Source organism: Centruroides vittatus, unplaced genomic scaffold (assembly GCF_030686945.1).
Source record: "Centruroides vittatus isolate TY-2023 unplaced genomic scaffold, ASM3068694v2 contig_2359, whole genome shotgun sequence".
Taxonomy (NCBI): domain Eukaryota; kingdom Metazoa; phylum Arthropoda; class Arachnida; order Scorpiones; family Buthidae; genus Centruroides; species Centruroides vittatus.
The window spans coordinates 28,054-52,796 of NW_027121480.1; the positions used below are offsets into that span (position 1 = coordinate 28,054).

A 24,743-nucleotide genomic window follows, 5' to 3' on the forward strand; every position below is an offset into this window, starting at 1 on the left:
ACATATAAACAATCCCATTATACATTTATCATATTTTACATAATTTAAAGAAAATAAAATATGTTTTATTATTTCTTAAACATAACAACTTAAAAACATTAAACCGAATTACTTGCCAAAATCAATTAAATCAAAATGTAACAAAATATGTGATAATACTTAAATCTAACATTTAAACTGTTCAATTATTTGTAGAAGACCAAAGAAATTTAAAATACAGAAAAATATTTGCTTTAATGGCATTCAAAAAACAAAAATATATAGATTCTAACACCTCCGGAACACTTCAAGGAATGTTAATTCTATAACTAAATATTTTTGATATGTCCAAAAGTGCTAGAAGTCACAGGTATATTGCCTTGTAAAACTTGTTTAAGTGATTTTTATAGTTTTAAAGAAAACGGCTCCACTACTGCTGCTTCACTGTTTGTAAATACTGTTTCTATATATACCAAATTTCACTCAGAAATAATGAAAAATTATAATACCGAAGGTCAATAACGATTTTTTCAAATACTTTTTCATTTTTGGTAAGCCATCTTGAATTCCGTGTTCGGCACTTTCGAACTTCGCTGTACTAGAGCTGCATGGGCTAATTTATAGAGCAAGTTAAACACAGATTGGCCAAAATCACCTTAAATCATGAATGACAAAGGAAAAGTTAAACAGTTTTACTAGGAAATGCACCCTTGTTTTTATGTTCTGTTTTACATCTTAAGAGTTGATTTACACACAACAGTGACATGCCGGCACAGTGAAGTAAGCATCGATAAATATCGATGTACGACACTTGTATGATTGACAGAATACAGATCACGTGTCGTAGATGAAACTCTGATTGGCTATGTGTGATATTTATTGATGTTTATGCACTAAACAGTCACTGTTGTGTGTAAATCGACCCTAAACTCCACTAATGCAAATATTCTTCTTTACTTAATTATGCAGACTATAATCTGATTAAGTTTGACGATTAGTATATTTACGAGATATTACAATATTGCTCTTTTCGTTAGTTTTTAAATTTTAAAGTTTTTCGGTATTTAAAATATGCCAGGTTTAGATTGATTGCCCCGACGATGGTCTACAGCTCCAAAAACGTGTGGGATTTTTGCATCATTCGGCTGTAATAAAGCAGCTTTTAATATTAAGTTATTGAAAAGGTCAACTGGATGCATAAACTCAAAGGCAATTAAAATGAATAAATATATTGCAAAATTTTAGTTGATTTTTGTTTATAAGAAACATATTTTCTAAGAATCATAAATAAAAAATAAAACCGGAAGAAAATTCAGAATATTTCCTACGCATTTTGATATTAATCCGAAAATTATAAACCATTAATCGTAAGCTAATTACGAATTAAATTATATTGCACTTCTCAATTTTATCAAACAGAAATTTAGTCCGAAATGAAAGCGTTGACATCTTTGCTCATTCTCTAAGACTTACTTTTGAATAATGATATGTGGTAAAAATGTTTTTAAAGATTTCTTTTTGTACTTCTAGACTAGGAAATACCGAAAGTTATAAATTAAAAAAAGTGTAATTACAAATGTAAAATAATTCTTTCGAATTATTGAGGAAAAGTATTCTCTTTCTTTATAAAATCCAGGAAGACGTTACACATTTTTATGTGCAGTATTTTCATTTTTTTTTGTTTTTTTTTTTGTAAATAGTAAGTGCAATAACATCCTATATATGTTACAGAATTGTACAGTGAATAACTACATTAAAAAAAAAAGTTATTGTTAATGGAAGGATCTAAAATTATAACCGTTAACAGAATTATATTGCCATCGATGATATGTATGTTTATTTTGAAAGATTTTATTGTAACGGTAATGCAGACATGCTGCGAACTTCAAAACTTTGTTAAATTAGTTTTGATATGCTATAAAAATCTTTCATCGTAACTAAATATCTTCTATAATATCTAATCATATATTAAAAACAAGCTTCAGTAATTACATTATTTAGTTATTTATATATAATTACTTTTTGTATATTTATCTTTTGATAAAATATTTTAAACTGAAAATAAATGGGAGGCAATTTTTATGAATTATAGTAAAGATTTGAAGATTTTTTTTTCTTCTTCTTCTTCTATAAATCCTCAAAAACAATTAATGTAATTAAATTATATGCAAAGGTCTCAAACGTGCAGTCCGCCTAATTGGATTCTGTCGATCCTTCGGAGAAATTTCGTTAAAAAACAATTTAAAAAATGGATATAGTACTTATATTTTTTTTCTCAATGATAATGTTAGTGAAATCTAGAAGCAATTTCACTTTTACCTACTGTGAAGACTAATTTATGATCGTCCATACGAATACTCGCATTTATGAAAATGTTAATTTTTGTTGTATGAATCAATGAAATTTCCATCAGAATCTGGAGGTAAGTTAAACCTTTTTACAAGAACAACAATAAGTAGAAAACTAGAGCAATTAAATGAAAATTTACTTGCAAAGAATAGACTTGATGACGACTGACTATCGCATCACACACTTCCAAATGTTATCCCTCAAATCTATTGTAATTAAACGCTCAAAATTGATGCATGACAGAACAATAAGAAGAGTAGCAAAATAATAGTATTGCCACACCTGTTCCTTGCAAGTAAACCTCTCATTTGATCGCCCAGTATAATAAAGATCTTAAAAAGCAATCTGGAATTGGTAGATTGTTATCAATGGCATGCATCTTGCTCTGCAACCGTTTGTGGTCCACAACCTGTTAAAAGTTTGAGACCCTTGCTATAATGCAACATTTTTATAAAATGTTTTAAATGGCAACCTAAATAACAACACACATATTTAACAATTCAAATACTGAATGAATGGACAGAAATATTATCCAACGTAAACTATTTTTCACACTTCTGTCATTATTTAATCAATAATTTCATGCATTAGAAGTTTGGAAAAACAGACTCGATTGGATCCGATTAGAAAGTCAACTAGATAAATTTAAATGCGGTACTGAATAATACTTTGGAAAATACATCCAATAAATTTATCAAAAAACATTTTGTACTAATTTGTGTACTTGGTTAAACAGTTATGAAGTTTTTTATCTAAATTTTACCAATTTGAGCTGATGACAGAAGCAAAGTCTTACCCAAACCGCAAGTTAGACTATCCTTTCTCTTTATCCTTCGGCAAGTACTGTATACTTGACCATTGTCGACTATTATTGATTGTGTCAAAAGCCGTAGCCTAGACACGAATAGAGGCAGGTCTAAATTGTGGTTTAGGTCTAGGACTTTTTCTGAACCAGCCCATTTTTTTAGATATAAATTTGAAACGTCTGAGACCACATCAAAGAATATTAGGGAATTTAAGTTACTAAACTGATCTGAATAATTTTCTTTTATATATTTTTAAACATATACAAATATTCTCATTGTAATAAATCTTGAATTATTATAAATTAATAATTATTTATCCCTATACACTTTATTTATTTTGCAAACCTTCATTAGCCTAACCTGCAAAAACATATCTTGGAATAGACTAGAAACAACACAAATTAGTACAAATTAATAAAAATTTTAAATAAAAACAGATAAAAAATTTACAGGTAAACATTATTACACTATTTAAATTCCGAGTAATGAGTTTGATTACCATTTTCTTCTTTTAAAAAACTGAGATGACTAATGACCGATTGATGTGCAATGAACTATGGGAAAATGCAGGTTACTGGCCAAAGACATCAATGTATTTGTCTATATTTAAGAGGAGCATTCGCAGCACAAATCCCATTATCACGGGGATACATCTTATGATAATACCATCGAGTTCTATCGGCAACTTTTCCTTATTATTATTATTATTTTTTTTTATAACAGCACTTAGTAAACCTCTCAGTTCATAGGAATAAGTAACAAATGAAAGTGGAAAAATCGGGTTGCTGGCAAATTTTAACCATGAGTGGGCCAGCCAAAGGCTGAGAAATTGGGAGGATTATTTTGCAAGAGAGGCCATGTCATACCTCCTCCTCGATTGGCTTCCTCAGCCTGTTGTAATTGTCATGCCAACAGTCCCAGTCTTGTTACTTTGGCAGACAGAAAAGTGTGAAGTGTGAAGACAAAAGGTTTTGGACATTGGAGCATATCAAGTTCCTAAAAAAACAAAAGAAAAGACTACAAATATTGTAATAAATATAATTTTTAATTATACGGTGTCATAAGTTTCGAAATAGTACCTTTTCACCATCTTCTCCTCCAAAATCTAACCAAACAAGTCTCATGCCGTCGTCGGCTGTCATTCGGAGTTTCTCGTACGGCAACTGCCACATGACGGTAAGTCGGCGAGAATCCAAGAGGATAAAGCCATTCTCATAATGTAAAGTCAGAACACAGTCTTGACCTTGATAAATACATGCTGCAAAATAAACCGATAAGATAGTTTTAAACAGATTATCCCACGATAAAAATTAATTTGTGTTATACAAAATTTCAATTCTAAATTAATTAAAGTGCTATATTATTGACATTTTAATTTAATCGCACAGCTCAGACTACTTTAATTTGTAGTATAAACCTTAGTAATGTATAATAATATTGTTTCATATTTCCTACATTACAAGAAAAATTTTTCATGGATAGATAGATCTTAGAAGATTAGAAATAAATGCATAAGGATCTTAATACAAATCTTCTAATAAGACCTTTAAGCGTATATAAAACATAACTTTTAGAAAACTAAATTCACTAACCAAAATTAGACGAATAATAAAAAGAAAAGCATTCTAATATACAACACAATCGATGTCTAAATTGAAATCAATAGCTGAATATAAGAGACTAAATTGTAGATTACTTCCAGAATATATTAAGACTTATTTAATTTAACAAATAAATGAAATCATTTCCAAATTACTTAATTAAATAACAGATTTTGGTGGAAAGGACTGATCTAGAGAGGAATTCAAACTCACAATTAAATTAATTTAATTAGTATTAATAATAAACCTTGAAAACAATGCGGCAATTTAGGTTTACGTTTGGCAAAAGCATTCTAATTAATTAGTTAACTTATCTTTCTTTTTATCATTCTTCTAGCTCCCCTTTAATTAAAAGGAGAGAGCAGAAAAAACTAACAGTATAACTGTTTTTTTTTTGGCGTTACATTGTTAAAATATAGCAATTAAATTAAACTATGAATACTGCATATAAATTTACGTTATAGTAATAAAATATTAATTTTTTAAACTGAAAATCGCTAATGTTAATGAAATAAAATTTTACGAATTATAAACGAGGTTAAACTAATTGTTAAAGTAGATTTGGAAACAATTATAATTAAATAAACGAAAGCTAAACTTTTAAATGAAATTTAAATCAATATGATATAAATAATTATTTAATTAATTTTTTCCTAAAATTCAATTTACTTTTTTAATTATCTAATTATTAAAGAAGGCAATACATGGCAACTTGCCTATCGCAATGTAAGATTCTATTAATTGTTAACAAAGAGTTCTAGTCAATTTATAAATGAATTCATAGCTAGCGTTAAATTAGTAGGTCATTAACGTATTCAATGTATTAATGTCCTCCTGCTTAATAATATATTTTATATAAATATATAAAAGAATTACATTAATTTGACAAGCGCTAGAATGAGATAGATAATCTTTTCTTAATTAAAAAATTTATAGTACAAACCAAACGTTCTATTATTAAATATGCTGAAGTTTTGCCATAAAATTTTAATAAATGGAAATGTGCCTTCTAAGTTATTGACGCAACAAAATATTGTATAAATGCAAAGTTCGATAACAGAAAATTTTGGTAATAAGTAACTTGAATCATTAATTAATCCTCTTTGCCTGACCGTCCGCATTGTGGGAAGAAGAAACGACAGCACACTATTGGCTTGTCTGCTCGCATTACCAACGGACCCATCAAGCTGCGCTCTATACTTCAATAAACCGAACTTTGATGTCTAGTCTGTCTACTCTATATTGGCCAACTGCAAATTCTGGCAGATGCACCACAGCCCTGGAGACGTTCATCTGCCAAATAGGTCATTTCGTGTAAATAATACTGGTTCCCGGATTGGAGGAGAATGCCAATAGGCTAAAACCTCCATATAAATAGTAGAGAGATAGAGAATAATTCAATCCTGAACATTTTTAATAACTCCTACAAAATTATTCTCTATGAAAACTTTAGAAAGAGAAAGAATTTCAGTGTCTAGTTGATTATTATGAAACTGATTATGAAGATATTAAAATTATATCTTGCTACAAAAAACAAATTTTGTAAAACACGTTATCAACATCCATTACAATTATCTTCAGGTCTGTTAATAGAAAACAATCATATTGAGACAGAGAAGCTTTCTTTTTGACTTATAAAATGCTTTATTTCGAGCCAGAAGTAAAAAGATTTTAAGTAAAAAAAAAAAATACAGAATTATATTATTTCAGTGCTTTCAAGTCTACATTCACCTTTAGGAATAAATGAACAGAGTAAATACTGTATTGTTGTGGCAATGTAACAATGTGTTGTTTCAGAAACTGAAAGAAAAACTTAAATTTAAATTAATTAATTAATCAAATTAACCAGTACCCAATTTTTTTTTTCAATTAGCAAATTTGGTTAATTAATTAAGTTAAATTCAGCTTCTAATTTCAACAACATGCTGTTACGTTGTTGCGACAACTGTATTTGTTCTATTCATTTATTCCCGAAGATAATTTAGGCTCTAATGCATTAGAAACATATTGTCTTATTTTTACTAAATCTATTTGTTTTTAGCTCACAAACAGAACAATTAATAAGTAATTTTATGTCTGAAAATGTATTTTCCCTGTATGAACAGAAGTAATTATATACAGGGTGTTTTTTTTTAAACAGACGGTACTCAGAGACATATATGAGCAATCTAACAGCCGGACTGTCGCCAAATTTGGGCGAGTGACTAAAGACAACATGGGAAAGAGATTCCGCGAAGAAAAAAATAGTAGTACCCAAATTCGCCGGTAGGGGTGAATTTGGCACTGTTGTAGCGAAACAGCTAAGAATTTGTTGAAGGTTCACAGACTGCACTTGTTGAAGATTCACAAGGGACTGTTGCTGGTAGTTAGCAGCGCCTGGGGAGTGGCACCACAATTGGAAATGACGCCTTCAACGGTATGGCAAGTTCTGCGATAAGTTCTCAAGTTCTACCCGTACAAGATAAGCCACCTGCAAGAATTAAAACCAAATGACAATGCTACACGGTTGACATTTGCTCTGACATTTCTTGCTGTTTCACTGCAACAGCGCCAAATCCACCCCTACCGGCCAATTTGGGCACTACTTTTTTCTTTGCGGAATCTCTTTCCCATGTCGTACTTAAGTCACTCTCCCAAATTTGGCGACAGTCCGGCTGTTAGATTGCTTTACAGATGTCTCTGAGTACCGTCAGTTTAAAAAAAATCACCCTGTATATTTCTTATTCTTAAAAAAAGAGCATTTCTCTGTCAAAATGCAGTTATTCTACTGAGGAAAACAGTGTTGATATGCATGAAATAAATGTATTTATTAAATTTGACTTCTACAACAAGTTACTGTTTTAATATTTTTGTGAATTATTTAAAAAATCAACAAAGCATTCAAATTGATGACAGAACAGAAATGAAGATGTTTTAATGTGGAACAGCAGTTGAAACAAATATGAATTTTGACTTAAAATAGCAAGAAACCTAGAGTAGAAAAATGTAAGCAAAGCAAAACTGTGTTAAATCCAAAATAAATTTGATCATAAATTATAATTAACTGCAGATAACTGTCTGGTAATCTTTTGCGATTCTTTTCTGAATAAAATCTCCCTTAGGAAAGAAAGTCTCAAGATATCAGGTGATTACTAGACACTTCCATTATTTGTTCAGTTGATATAGCAATATCAAAATACTTAAATCTGTAACTATTCGATATACAGGGCGTAGACAAAAAAACATTGTACCAGGCTATACCTTGCTTCTACTATGTATTAGTTAAATACAAATGTCTGAAAGTATAGTTAATTGATATTGAGTAGATTATTTGATAATGAGTTGTCATGAACCCTGATGGGTCCAAATCCTATCTCAACTCCTACGAAAGACAGCAGCACAGTTTCAATTACAAAGTTGAAAATCTTCTGATGATAAATACAAATTGTTTTTTGTCCACTTAAAATATTTAAATGGAAAGTAGCTATACTTGATGCCATCAAAATAAAATAAGAAACTGTGTGGCAGTGAGTGTGGAAAGCCACACAGAGAAGCTTTACACAGATTTTTCCCCATCCACTTCCTCTTTGAGTATTTTAACCAGACAAAAAACATTTTGTACTGATCTTGAGATGTGTCATAACTTTGTAATTTAAATTGTGCTGCTGTCTTTTGTGGGAGCCAAGATAGGATTTGGTGCAACGAGAAGGGTGGGTCAATTGCATCAAATAGTCCACTTTGGATTATATATAAATAAACAACAACTAATCCGTTATACATAAAGTAAGACACCAACCACTGTCGAATTATTGGGCTAGAAACGGCTATAGCAATAGAGTTAGGTGTTAGGCGCCATCTCTTGCTAAATTCAATAATTAGAATTTTAGTTAAATAATTTTAAATAAATTTAGGCCTTAATGGAAGAAAAGAATCGGCCCAAAGCGGGACTCAAACCCGCCAACTTCTGCTCACCGTGCAGATGCGTTGCCAATTACACTACCCAGACCTCCGGTCCAATCTCCGCTTCCAGTACAGGTATACCTCGAGTTACGTCGTTCCCGATTATACGTCGTTTGTCAAAAAAATATATGGAAAAATAAAAATCAAGTTTAAGTCAGTTTATTCGACTTTAAATCCATCCGCCACAAACATTGAAGTCGTAATATCACTAGAAAAGCGTTAAAAGCACATAAAATCATATTAAAATATGTACATTTACAGTAAATGTTAATATAATCATCATAAATCCTAGAGAATAAAACATGAAAACATCTGTGTTTCTGTGTTGTCGTCTTATTTAGCGATCTTTAAGTGCTCATTATTGGTGTTTCCTCCATTATTGGCGTTTAGTTATGACGTAAGTCGAAACTACGACTTATGTTGTAACTACACAAGTAAATTTGACTTACGTCGCCTCTCCTGGAACCAATTACCGACGTAAGACGAGGTATACCTGTATATATAAGCTTACGTTACGACCATCGACGGCCATTACAATGCCGGCTGGGGACACATTAAGCGCCCACGTCCTCCCATATATACTGGAAGAGGAGATCGGAGTGGAGGTCCAGGTAGCGTAATTGGCAACACATCTGCACAGTGAGCAGAAGTTGAGGGTTTGAGTCCTGCTTTGGGCCGATTCTTTTCTTCCATTAAAGCCTAAATTTATTTAGAATTATTTAATTAAAATTCTAATTATTAAATTTAGCAAGAGATGGCACCTAACGCCTAACTCTAGTACCAAATTATCTTAAAATTATTAATATTGCTATAGCCGTTTCTAGCCCGATAATTCGGCAGTGGTTGGATTATATATATTCTTGTGCACTTGTACTTAACTAACATGTTTCAGAAGCAACATATAGCCTGATGCAACATCTTGTGTGTGTAGACCGTTTTTCAGAAGATTAAATTAATCATAAGAAAAATCACTAAAAATATGTTTGTTAACTATGAAACACAATATAGTGCTTTGACGATCACTATATTGTGTTTCATAGTTAACAAGAATCAAGCACAACACGGTTTCAAGTCATTAATTAAAAATATGTTTTATAATCATCATTCTAATCAACTAAACAGACTGAATTTACTTACAAAACCTAGCTTCTTTCATAGAAATGGCCGCTGCATGTGCACTCTGTACAAGATGCCGTGCCCATGTAGCCAAATCTCTATGAGTCTCTACCCTCATCACTCGAGATTCGATACCCTGCCTTGTGCCTAGCCGGACGGTAAAAGTTGTGATGTCTGTAATTCCTGGAACGACAACGCCCTGTTGGCGTCCAATACTACTAGAATGTACTAATCTGAAAGAAATTTCACATATAAATATCATAAAGAATTTTATAAAGAATTTATTCAGAAAATTTTCAAACCTTGTTTGTACTAATGGGAAACTGTGTACAGGAACTGCCCAGGCTTCCTTTGTCCATGGAACTAAATCATAGAATAATAAATCTCGATCTGTTATTGCTACAAATACAGGTCTCCATTGAACACTTCCTCCTTCATCATTTGCCTAAAAATGATGATTATTTTCAAAAATAAACGATTAAAATATGAATAAAATTTAATCTAAGATCTAATACAATAGTTAAAGGAAGAACTATCGGCTTCTCTTATTAAACTTTTACTTGATCGATAAATCTTTCTATCTACATAAATTGCTATCTCCAAATCTAAATTATACTTAGGATTTTCAAGCTAGTAATGAAAACATATAATCAATTTTTGATTAAATTATTTCACGTTAAAATCGTAAAAATTTGCATTAGACGTAGGCATCATTTCAAATTCTTTAATAATTAGAATTTTAATTAAATTAACACAGGTACCATAAATAGTAAGACGTCTGCAGCGTCTCACTTCTGTTCTATCTTTTCTTTCTGAATTTCCTGAATCATTTAATTATAATCCAAATTAACTTATAATTATGAATCTCGGCACAAGACGGCCGATTTAACTACTTAACTTTGGTTAAACTATAGAATTTGGTTTAATCAATAATCAGCTTAATTCTAGTCGAAAAGTAATTTGGCTGTTAGAAGTGTGGCTATAAACATTAGAAGAAAACGATAACTTAGAATAGGATTTAAACTTGTAACTCTTATAAGATGGAGTGAACGTTATGGCCAAATGAGCAATGCAGAGAAGTCTCGAGCAATCTGTGGTCTGTAACATTCTAACGAGCGGCCGCAAGACTTCGGTAACAATTTCATTCCCTATTTTTTTGCTTCGTGCCATTATGCAACCCTAATTAAGCAGATATTTGTGAAGAATGTTCAAATTACAATGAAAATATGATAATAATACTTGTAGTAAACAAGCGAGCTAGAAATCATAATAATATTAGCTCGTTTATCGTTAGCATATATTATTTTAGTATTGAGTGTACTGGCAGTTATGAAGTATGTTGACACTTGATAGGTTTAAAGCTGCAATTCTACAAAAAAAACTAGTGGCTTGTGTATAGAAAAGATTGCTCATCACTGTTATAGTGTGTCTGTGATCAGAAATATCCCCAGAAAGCAGTGACAGTCAACAGAAGATATAACAATTATACGTTATTTAATGGAAAAAGTTATTTCAATGCTTTGTTAGTGTAACTTGGTAACATATCTGCCTATTTTGTGAGAGTTACAAGTTTAATTTCTATTATTAATATAAAATTTTTCCTTAAAATTTCAAGAATTATTCCTTAAATTTAAATTAAAAATGAATTAACTTTTATAGTTTATCATTACAATACACACGAGAAGATGACATTACCTATCTCTAGTCCAAATTTTTAAGTAATATTTTAATTTATAAATTTTTCTGGATTATTTTAACCCCAAAAAAATCTGATGATATTCACGATTTGCTTAAGAACTTCGCACTGAATAAATTTGTATAGTGATATAATAATTAAGCAATTCACACATTCATATCTGTAAAATCAACAATTTAAGATAAAAACTGCAACTGATCTAAAATAAATTAGAAATACGTAAGACTAAAACTTTGAATTTAGAAACAAGATTACTCATTAACATGCCACGAGTTCAAGTAAATATAAAAATATTGCTTTGTTGATAAATGGTAAACATTTAAAACATAAAAAAGTTCACTAGTACCATGGATATCATAGAAAATTTTCCATAAGGCAAAACTTGGAGACAAATAATTACATCAATAAATTTCTATTTACCGTATTTTCTGGCGTATAAGACAACTTTTTAACCCAGGAAAATCTTCTCAAAAGTAGGGGGTCGTCTTATATGCCGGAAAGTACGGTAATCTTATATGGTGAGTATATCCCAAACTCTATATTTTAACTGTAAAAGTCGGGGGTCGTCTTATACGCCAGTAAGTACGGTAATTATTTAACATTTTTCTGTTTTTTTCTCCAGAATTAGGTTATAGAATACAACATTTCAACTAAGCAATCCATGGTCAAGAGTGTAAGGTTACCTTTACAATTATAATTTGGGGAATTTTTTACTTGATTCCGGAGAAGCAAGAGTCCCATTTGACTCCATGTGGATGCCCATGAGTAGTGCTTTCAAACTTCTTATGTCCTTTAAAATTGGACCTAAGAAATTCAAACTAGTGAACTTATGGTTTAAATTTTTAACCATTTCGAATCCAGCAAAGCAATATTTTTGTGTTTTCAGATCATATTAATTCAAATTATTCAAAATACATGTAAAAGCTATTAATCAGCAATAAATTAAATAATCAAGTTTCTAAATTCTAATGATATAAAGCAAAGGATGAGTTTCCAAATGTAAGAGTTTGAATCTATAATTTGATGATTGCTGTTTTTATCATCATCTTTTTAGGCTTATATTTTTAAATTAATAAACCAAAGTATTTTAATTTATAGAAATGTGTCTGAATCTACTTTAGATACATTGCATTGATTTTACTTAAATTTTAAATAATAATGATTTGTTTAACTTATATATTTTCTCATTAAACATTTGTATATATTTATGACTTTTTAATAATTTTACTTTTGTTTGACAATAAAATAAATCTAGTTAACATTTACCTTTTCTGCTAACCATCCCATATGTTTCAATTCTGCATTATCTAACACATCAATTAGTAAATTGCTAGCCTCCACCACAGCAGGTGCCATAAGACTGCTAATTGCAGAATGAACAGCATTGAACCAAGCCGAACACTGCACATTGTCAGTACATCGAAGCACACACGCATGACGACGATCCGGAGAATGAATTTCAAAGGTTCTGTTTTCTGCATCCGGAGTCGTAAAGTTTCTTGCCAGATGACACAAAAGTAGGGGTACGTAACGTGTGTCCGACCGGGGAATCTTGTGCCGACCCTGAGCCGATTCCCTGGATAGAAATCCACCCTGCTGGAAATCCCAGCCGACTTCTGACAATACCGACGCTTTTCGAAAATACGGAGTCACTTCTCGTAAATACTTCACTGTAAGATAAAACGACGAGACGACTTCGATATCATGGTAGAAGGAACATGGGTGCAATAATATGTTGCGATGGCGAATGAAGTAAGTAGAGTCCCATGTGGAGGTGGGACATGCAAGGGAAAAAGGAAGACACATGCAACACACATTTAAATTTTGTTAAGCATTCAAAAGCTAGATTTCAACAGATTGTCACTTCTTTTAAATTAAAAACTTTTTATAAAACAGAATATAACGGAGTGATTTTTCAGAATTTTCCGTACAACGTGTGAATTTGTAAATATATTCAGCTCACTTGACGTCGATGTCTTTCATTTGTTTTTAATTTGTGCTCAATTTAAATGTATTTACACATAACACTAGAAAACGTATTGTTAATTATGTGATTATAAAAAAATTGATAAATTGTCACTCATAAATCACAATTGGTATTGTTTTTTCTAATGTTTACAAATATCAAATCAATTGTCAATCATTTTCAGATACATTAATACTAATTTACTGAATGTATCCACTAACAAAATGATAGTAAAAAGCTGGCCAACTAGAGACAGTGAAATAATAGAGTTATAAGAACATTTATAAAACATTATAAGCTCACTTGCAATGTCAAATATATCATAAGGAAGAAACTGTACATCTTTTGGCATTAGTTAAATACATGCATGTACTTTCGACATTTCAAAATTCTGAAATGTCGAAAGTACTTGCACATATTTAATTCATCAAACAAAACAATCTAGCAGCAAAAGACAGTACATTTTCTTCCTTATAAAGCATATTTACGCAACACAGAAGTAAAACAAATAAGAACAATCACAACTAGGCAATATAGAAACATAACTATAACATTGTGGTGTTATATAATGCAAAACAATATTATTACTTTGGTTGTGATCAATCTTTGGTGTTTACTTTAGTGTTTATTATTACTTTGTGCTGAATTTTGTGTTATTCTTATAATTAATAATTTTTAAGTATGACTATAAATATCAAAAAGCATTTAAACAATGAAGTTAAAACTTATTTAAAATGAAAAGTTCCAAACAAGACCAGCCATAATACATACCGAATGTCAGTATATTATAGCTGGTCTCGAATGTTTCATTAGAAGCTTAAAATTCAAAAAACAAAATATAAATTTCAACTTTAACCAAACAAAATGCTCTTAAATACTGTACTTTAAACTTAAAAGCAGATAATATACGTTCTACTTCCTTAAATTCCAATTTCTGTTTTTTAATAGGAAAATATTCTTTTTTATGTAAATACGTCTGTATTACTTTTCAATTACCAATTTATGAAACTACTAAGTAGATATTAGAATTGCTTTGAACTTCTGAAATGGAATTTATTAATCATTATGTTTAATTTTTATAGCCAGCCAGTCTGGCTACTTTAATAATAATATCGTACAAGCAAATTAACAGGAAATGTTCAATTATTGTGCATTTTAAAATCCTTCTAGTTCAGTAGATCAAGAAACGATTTAAAGTCGAGAAAATATAATTTCGTGTAGAATCAATGATTCATCTGTCAAATATAATATAAAAACGTTCTTAACATAGGTGTTATGTCGGAATAACATTTCCGTATTATTTGAATGCGGAAATTGCGTAAATAATATCAAAATTATAATACGAAAGACCCGATTTTTTAATTGGCATTAAACTTTAATATTTCTTACATCTTTATAATTAAAAGTTGAATGAATTATAGTTTTTTTTATATGATTTAAATTATTTTTTTTTATAACAGATGTTGAAAGTTTTTGTTAAATAATCAATATTTTATATATATATTTTGTATATTTGAAATATTGAATTTCTTTTACTCGAAATAAACCTTTAGATAGGTCATATTCCATTCTTAGATGTACAGTGTTAGTCAAAATGATGTCATGATGTTCGATATTTTATTTAAATTAAATACATAGTCACTGACAAAAAAATACTACTAAATAATAATATATGAATATCGGTTCTTAACAGTTAATATAATCCTCCAATATGGACCCTGAACACGTAAATGCAGAAATTAAATGCATGCAACACTTCTTGCCAATGTACGCAACAGATTGTGTGATACGTATTTACAGCTTTTGAAAGCGGCAAGTAGGAAATCCTTCTCAAAGCCTCGTGGAAAAAAACCTGTCACAGAAACGACATAGTTAATTTGAAATAAAATATGAAAGCTGCTGACATCATTTAACTGTGCGTAATAAAACTGCAGGTTTTCTTTTTAAATAAACAGTAAACCATATTCAATTATTTACACAAATAAATAGATTATATGTACTGTACAAACCTCGTACACTTGTACGTACAGTGCATGTATTAGTATCTTGTTTGTCGTTAACCCGTGCACTTTATTTTACATCTAATATTTATATTTATTTGTTGAACACTTATTTATTTATCTTTTTACTGACATCTGGTGCAGTTTAACGTAATTGAGCCTTACATTAAATAAATAATAATATGCACTAAATAAAGTGCTTTTGTTGAATGCGGGGGATAGGAATGAGAGTGGGACCACTCCATCATAAATGTATTGCACTGATCTACAATTACACACATGCACGTATGACACGCAATTAAATTCTACATTTAGTTATGTTTAGTGGGTCTTAGAATGAGGAGGATAATTTTACTGATGTTTTAAGCGTCATTAAAATGCATTGTCGTCGGACTTAATTGTATCCTCAAAGTTTCAGCCTTCTATCTTAATTAGAAGTAGATTAAATTTGAGTTGCAAGATCTGAGGATGTACTACAAAGCAAGTTAAACAAGAGTTTAATAATAATAATAATAAACCAATATTTAAATAAATTAAATTCACGAAATTATGATGTACATGTGAGTGTGTGCGTGTACTGTACATATAAATAATAATAATAATAATAAAACTTTCATTTACATCAATTTTCAGATGCAGTCCTAGGTTAGAAAGAATTTTTTGGAAAAATTGGACAATAATTGAAAGTATAGTAGAGCATCAATTATCCGACTTAAATGGAGACTGGGGTTGGTCAGATAACCGAAAAGTATGAAAAAATACATTATTAGTATAGTGTATTAGGCCTGGTTTAAATATTTGCCTCCCTTTCATGGTCGAGCCAGTGCTGCCAGCTAAAACATGCAAAAATTTAACAAAAATAATATTAAAGTAGCCGAGACATAACCAAATATTGTAACGCCACACCACTAGCGGACATTTGAATTTGCTAACTAGAACGCAGTCAGTTAATCGATGCTCTACTGTATATTTAGTTGGAACCCTAAATCTGGAACAACTGCATCTTGTAGCTTGCTCGGTATCACATTATAGCTTCGTGGGACCCAGGCAAATTAGGGGGTCCAATATACAGTGTCGACTTTGGATAATTTTCTTTGAGGGAATATTTTCTTATAAGTGATTAGTTTGGGGCCTCTTGTTAGTTAGGGTCCCAGGCAATTGCTCTTTTTGCTCATAGGATAATCTGCCACCGAATTTGCTTGTATAGTCTTGAAACAATACAGTAATCTGGTTAGAAGTTGCTTATTAGCAAATTACATTTACTTTTCTTTACAATTTAAAGTGAGAATTTTGTCACGGAATGAGAAAAACAAATGAATAAAAGTATTATTACTGTTATAAATAATATAATTATTCACAAAAATACATATTTCTTTTTAAAATTATTATAAAATGAAATATGTTTTTAATAAATTCTTTATAAAATTTCATATTCGCTGAAATTTTTTTTTTTTGAAAAGAAGTGGACAATTCTGTTGAATGGTTAATAAATTAATTTCATGCAAGAAATAAAATTAAAAAATAAAAATGTTAATAATAATTAGTAAATGTCAGAATAAATTAAAAATTAATTATAACAACAACAACAACAAAAAAAACACTAAAATAAAATTAATGGAAATTAAATTTCGGACAATTTTTAAGAAAAGTAAATAAATCACCATCACTGACACAATAAAATCCTTCAAACATTCACGTTACACGAATATTTTCACTTTGTTTCCAATTTTGACTATTTATAATTTGCTAACTTCATTTCAATATGATTATACTACTTATACCCGAAAAAAGTTACAGTATCTTTGTGTATATTTGCAATATAATTACATTCCTATACTGTAAACAGCAGTAAACCGGCTGCCGTCGAAAGGACAGATATATGCAGCAAAGAGTGGATCTACACGTTAACACCTTAAAAAATTAAAAATAGAACGTCGTATATTTTTCCGACACCTTAACTCTTCCTCTGAATAATAATTTAGTGTAACTAAGCTAATGCTGCCAAAACAAGAGAAAGAAAAAACAAGTTTGATTTATATACTAACAGAATCCAGTACGAATTCCTGCTGTCAAGTAAATATATTTTTGTTACATCAATAAACATAGTAACATTCGACTATTTAAATATTTTCCAGATGCCGTCAATTTCCATTTTAAAGATTTAAATCACTCAAACTGTTGTAATAAATTGTTAAAGTCATAGAAGATATGGTACATTATTAAATAATAATATTAATATATTTCTTTGTCTAATTTTCTAATGGCAAAAGGTACAGTAACAAATGCTTAGACGTACGGAAAATTTGATTTTATTCATTTTTCTTGCAACGTTTTGCCGTTACAAACCATTATATGTCTGCTGCAATATATACTTTTTTACATTTATCATTCGTAATCTATTTAAATTGTTTAATTAACTTATTTATAAATATATAGATATTTTATTTTTCGGCACGAGTAAGCGAAATGAAGTAAGTTCTTAAATCTGACCAAAAATCACAAATTAATAAAGAATTTCTAGCATTTTATACATTAAAATTATAAAAAGTAACTTTATTAAATAGTCAAATAAAGGTATTTTCATTAAATTAAATTAATAATTAACATTTAATTATTATTATAATTGAATATTTAACAGAAGAGAGATGATAGAGAAATGCCGAAATACATAATTGTTGTTTTATGAACAAGGTGGATTTTTATCAAATATGGCCAAGTAATTTTAACGTCCGTGAAATTAATCCGTTAAAATATTTTAAAGCCCAACAATATTTTGCTACTAGTCATAAGATGATAGGAAATGAAATATCTCTTATATAATACTAGTAGATAACCTGCAGTAACTGCAAGATAAGGCATTGAATAGGAAAAAGTTAATTTAGAATTATAAATAGAATTTAATGTCTATCAAAAGTCACTTGTAGTCTGGACTACATAAAATGTATTTATGTTCCCAATACCAACTACAAAATTACTTTGTTTACCATATTTAAGGTGGCAAATTCAATAGAACCGAAGTCCTTCTAGCCAAGTTCTACTGGCTCAATTCAGTGAACTTAAACTGAATTACGTTTCTTATTGATTCCCTATACAAAATGAAAGCTGGCTCAACTATTTTGGCACTCAAACGGGAGGTTAATGAGACCATTAGGAAGTCCGATAATTTTCAAATACACTACGATTTTCTCTATTTAAAGATGTATTTAAGTTTAAAAAAACACTTAGATATGTTAGCTCAAAGCCGACATTATGTATGGTGCTATCTGTTATTAGATTTCGTTCAATTATTATATCGCACCGGTTATAGGTTCTAAGTGTGCAGTATTTTACACATCCCAGTGTTCTCCAGTGCAGTTTAGTGAAAATAAAGCTAATTAATAATTTGAAATTCATTGTTTATTTACATAAAACAATTCAAAATAATTATATAAAAATGCATTACCGCTGTCGAAAGTTTTTTATAAGCCTTCTAGATAATAAATATCTTAAAATGATCGCCTGTAATCCAAATTAGAGACTAGCGGCGTTCCTTACTTAACACAAAACTTAATTCTACAGTTAATAAATAAATTAGGAGATTTTTTTTCCTATCATCATTAAAACATAATTGAAAATTATTTTCACATCTTTACATAAAAACAATTAAAATCTGTTATAATACTGTAACTTGCATTTACTACACTCATTGACCGTAGAGACATTTCGTAAAAAGCAGGTCGGACGCAAGCATCGTTTTTCGATTTCTCAGACGATACCGTTTGATCTGTTTTGGAAAGTTCTAACCCAAACTCTATTGATTAACTCTATTGACTCTTTATCAATCTTTCCTTATCGTTTATTTCACGGTAAATTACTCCATGCTTTCTTACTCTGATTTTAATCAATAATTTTCTTTTATCGAGAAATTAACGCTATATATAAACCTATTGCACAGACGTTAAAATAAGTAAATACGTTTTCATTTATAAATTTATCAAATCAAAAATATCTGGTAATAAAAAGAAAGAAATTTATTTCAAATTTTATTGTTATTATTAAGATGACTTCTAGATATTCTCCCAAATAAATCCAATACGAAATTTTAAGATTTTTATCGTGAAATTATTCATTTATTCAGAATACTATTTTTATTATTGATAACAAAAGAACAGTTTTCTGTAAATTGAAATTAACTGAAGAAACAAAGATAAAAAAAATACTAATAATGTTAAAGAATGAAACATTATCTTTTATTAAGAGCATTGCTTTTAATTTGGAATAGTTCAACTAAAATCATATTTACATTTTCCTTTAAATTGCTATTAAAAATATTGGTTAATGTTACCCTTGGTGCCAAGATGGCGGCTCGTCTCTGATTCCAGCAAGGGAACAGCGGGACGCACGTTCTAACCTATTCTAATAATTTGGTTGCTAATAATTATGGTAATTTATTAGAATAGGTTAGAATGTGCGTCCCACTGTTTCCTTGCTAAAACCAGAAATGAGCCGCCATCTTGGCACCAAGGGTAACATTAACCAAAATGTTTAAATTCTATCATTTTCTGTTTGTTTTTTCATTTAAGAATTACATTACAATGTTTATTTTCCTAGTATCGCTTCTTCTCTGGTTAAGTTTTTCACGTATTAATTCACAACGCTTGATTCAATAGCGATTTTATTTCTAGACTTATTACACTGGACACAGAATTCATTTTAATATTCTTTTACATTAATAGCTTTTATCTTCCCGATATACATTTCAGGTATACTCCCCTCTTCGGTTGAAGCCACAATTATAAAATCTTTGTCGAGAGATAAACTTTAATTCTAAGCTCCTTATTTTTCTAATCTTAACAGTTACAGCATTACAACTCATCGTGCACTGCGAATTCTATTACTTTTATATTCATCAATACAGAATGAGGGTTTTAAAGTACGTATGTCTTTCCTAAAATTCAATGGATAATAAATAAGAGAGTCGTAATTAAGAACAGATTAGACTTATATCTACTTCTTGTATTCAATTGGAACATTTTTTGTAGTAAATTTAACTTTAAAAAAATGCGTATTGAATATTATATTGGTATTTTAATCATTTATGCAAATAAGTTATAAATTTCTGCTTACAACAACTTTTTTTTTTTTCGTATTCAACAGCCGAGAACTTCTTTAACAATATTTTATTACCCTTTAATTTAAGTTAAATTAAAAATTTATCTTCTATTCTTTTAATGGAATCATTTTATATATATATTTATATTTTAGATAAGCAGTTATATAAGATATAACACACGGCAGACGAATGTAGTTTCCTTAGTTTATTTTCTCGAGTAACTTTCAGCAGATGTTTCCACGCGTTGCAATTTTATATTTTATTTCTTTTCGAAAAATAAATTTACGCATTTCTGTGTATGTAAGTGATCCAGAAAATTACATCTATAACTATTACACGCATTCAAATTTGAAAAAATCATACAGATATACAACAGACAACTCTATAAAAACTCATTTTGTATATGTAATTCTATAGAATCTAAATTAAAATATTACATTTCATAGCACCAAGAGAATTTTCACCATAAAACACAACCCTATTATCATCAAATCATCAATAAATATAGTTCAGTGACATTTATTACTTAAATCTATTGAAGCAAAACTTTTTTTAATATATTTATATATATATATTTTAATTTATAAAAAGAATTCTAATTAAATCTATATATATTTAAAAAGACAAAACATAATAGTGGAGGCTGCAATGCGGCCAATTTTGGCAGGATGCCATTTTTTGGAGAAAATACACGTGTTTGCCCTTGGCACTTTTCCAACTTACATCCATCTGGTTGGATCAGTTAAAAGCTCTTAATTCAACCCAACGATATTTACAGTTTGTAAATCGAACACGACTGGCCACAAACTACATCCTTTTTTTTTTTCTTTTCTTTTTAATTTCTACTCCTTTAAATTCATTTCCTATACTCAGTATATCAATTAGGGGTTTTTTTGGGGGGGGGGAGGATGTGGGTCATCCCACGTTTCGCCTGTTAATTTGTTAAACATCTGACTAAACACTGTATTTATAACCGTGTCTACAGTAAACACGAGTAGTATCTGTCATCACAATGATAAAATATATATACAGGATTATTATATTTGAAAGGAGCCATTTTTTAATGTAAATTTCTACTTAATCAGCCAAGTAAATGGCGGCTCGTAAAGTTCGTCAATTTCTAAGTTTGTGCGGTAAAATAATTAAAAATAAATTATAAATAATACTTTAAAATTCAGCTATTTAACTTTGGACGATAAACATCTGTTATGGGTGTTTTACTATCATTCGATTACGTGATAATAACGAACGATCTATTTACAGTAGATAAAATAATATACATGTTTAGTACGATAAAAATTTATTTCTGAACCTTCCAAGCAAAATTTCCGATTTAAAACAGAAAGAAAGTAATTTTGTAGAACACGTACACCCAAAGGAATGAAGTCCAGTAGGGTGCAACGAATGTAGAGTACAGTGAATCTGTCACCTGTCAACGTTCTGCTTCTTATCTAGACAAAGTTTTTAACATTTTTTTTTTTTTAGGTAAAGTACGGGAACAAATGCATTTTTTTACATCTCGGAGTAACACGATACACTTGTAGTTAACTTTGCAAGTGTATACAATATCAGTAAAAAGGCTGGACTTATTTTTAGGGGGGAGAGTAACCAAAAACTGATACCTAGAATATTTAAATGCTTTTTTTTCTAACACATTATATTAATTTATAGAATGTTCCAGCTGATATCTCTAAACACATTAACAGAATTCACAATTATTAACCTTTATCACAGAAAATAAATGATACATTAAAAGTTTTGATCGTTTTAAGTGCATGATTTATGTTTCCTTCGTCAACTTACTTCATACAGAAACTCGTTATTATTATTAAAAAAACCAGCGTGTTTTTTTTAAAAAAATACGACTTCTATCAGTCAATAACTCTACAGACAGATTTATTTTCCCCGGATTTTTTGTAAAAAGGTGTGAATTACTTGGGTACTTTTATTAATTCCTTCGCAAATCCATTAACGTTCAGAATATTAACAAGAACATCACAAAAGCGCAATAAAAAATTCGGTTTAAACACCCCAAAACGCGTGTATTTTGTGAAATTCGGGTTTTTATTATTTTCGTATATACTGGGATTTATTATAATATAACTTTCTGTATGTAAAAAAGTAATATATGTAGCCAAAATTATGCTATTTCCTTCAGCGATAGGAGCGGAGAATGTTACTCCTAAAGCGCCTCTCGTACAGAAAATTGAAATTCTGTCTAAGCACCCTCCTATATAAGGGACGTTTCACCTTGAAATCACTGCACAACCGCTTTCGCTTTTAGATTTATTGTAGGGATTAAGTCAAAAATCCCCGTTTCTACTTCCGATCGTAAAGTTTTCTGATCGTAAACTACATGCAGAATTTCGCTATAAACCAACCGAAGCTTGTAAATACGTACAGTGTATCGTGTTACACCTTTTCTCTTAAATCTCCTCACCTAAAAAAAAAATCAAAACTTTGTACTTCCCTATAAACTTAACGTGTAATCGTGCGGCAGAGTATTACCGGGAGGCAAAATTCCCTCATCGATGACGTAACAAACATGAAGAGGGTTTAAGGAAAAAAGAAAAAAAAAAAGAACAGGTTCTGATGAGAACCGTAATCTTCATGAAATATTCATACCTTATATGGCAAAGGGAAGAAAAATATTACTTCATCATATATTAAGATTATCCAATAATAAATTGTAGATATTTAATTTTTTTTAATATGCTTTTATTCTTAAGTTCAATTACTGAACAATAGGCAACTTGACCAAAAGTTAATAGACAATAACATTAGGAAGTGTACACCATACTGAGTGACCTTCTGGTAAAATTATCTTCATATTTAGAAAATGATATTATAATGAATGAGGTCCATAATTTTTCCAACTTATTATTTGTAAAACTTATAGAAACTATTATGATCTAATTAAGAATGTAATAAAGCAGTCTTCTCTTAAGAAGTTCTAGCAAAATCCTATACAAAAACTATTTTCTTCAATAAAAAAATATATATATAAATATTAGCTCTTTCGACTATTTAAAAAAATGCGTAGAAATTAAATATATGGTGTCTCTTCTGCAAAAATTGATGTAGAAATGTTACATTACTGCTTAAAAAATGTAAGAATATATAATCTTACGATGAATTAAAACATGATAATTTAATTTTCTTTTATTTCCTTTTAAGCGTATGAAAAGGAAAAGTTAATCAAAATAACAGAATCGGTTCAAGATATATTTATCATTCTTTCTATTTCTCATGAGTCTCCAATGACAGGAACAGAAGGGCATCCAGAAGACATTCACTTGAAAAATAAAAAAAATAATAATAATAAAAAGATGTGTACTCTTCCATTACAGTGAAGATATGATTTAAGCTACTCTCTTCTATTTTTTCATAGTTAAAAGTGGAATTTTCTCGTTAAAGAAAAATCATATTTCAAAAGCAGATTCATTAAAAATCATATTTTTTTTTTCTTTTATTGTTATTATTTTTATCTAAATTGTATATGCAAATAAATTTAAATTACAAAATCAATTTCTATTCTGCATGATTTAAAATTTTATGATGATAAATACAGTTTTCTTTTTTTCCTTTCTGTAAAGAGAAATCAGACATTCAAAGTATTTAACCTATTCATTTTGCATAATCAAAATAAAATACCGAGCGCGCGGAACAGATAATAATTCCTTTATTCTGTAATTTTTTAATGAAATTTTTCATAAATTTAACCAAAATATATTATAATTTTACTTACTGTTTTATTATAAAATTAAATATTTAATGTATTTTCTCAAAGTTTGATAACATTAATATCAATAAAGATATATTAAATGACGAATGATAATACACGGAAGGTCTGTACTTTATATTTTATTTTATCAGTTAGATTTATATATATATATATATAAAACACTTTTTATTGGCAAAGTAAATGATTGCAGATTTGAACAGTCAAACATCAATTTGTAGTTTTAATACAATGCAGTCTGCTGTCACAATGCCATACCGTAAAATTAAAATCAATATTTACGGCAGATGAAGCACGAAGACAGTGAATAGGAAATGATTGAAACTTTCGACAAAATGATTTTCTGTTATTCGTGTTTTAGAATAAATCTCTGGAAAATATTTAAGTTGATAAAGAAATTAAAATAGAAATTTCTTTTAAACATTCCTTCTTCTTAAATGGCCGATATCTTGTCTCC

The 24,743-nt window shown here is 29.5% G+C and overlaps 1 protein-coding gene across 2 annotated transcripts in view; it reads right to left on the reverse strand.

The window, feature by feature from the left end:
- Positions 1-790: 790 nt before the first annotated feature.
- The window catches only part of Syn1 (Syntrophin-like 1), a 29,361-nt gene continuing 5,408 nt past the window's right edge, over positions 791-24,743 (reverse strand). Inside the window, exons 2-6 of one of the 2 annotated variants that reach the window (XM_067265683.1) lie at positions 12,753-13,156; positions 10,093-10,235; positions 9,812-10,023; positions 4,214-4,392; positions 791-4,130 (exon numbers count right to left, since the gene is read on the reverse strand). In XM_067265683.1, coding sequence (XP_067121784.1) covers positions 4,038-4,130; positions 4,214-4,392; positions 9,812-10,023; positions 10,093-10,235; positions 12,753-13,156 — 1,031 coding nt within the window. In that variant the 3' untranslated portion in view covers positions 791-4,037. Of the gene's footprint in view, positions 4,131-4,213; positions 4,393-9,811; positions 10,024-10,092; positions 10,236-12,752; positions 13,181-24,743 lie in introns of both variants that reach the window. The other variant, XM_067265682.1, reaches the window with a different exon arrangement.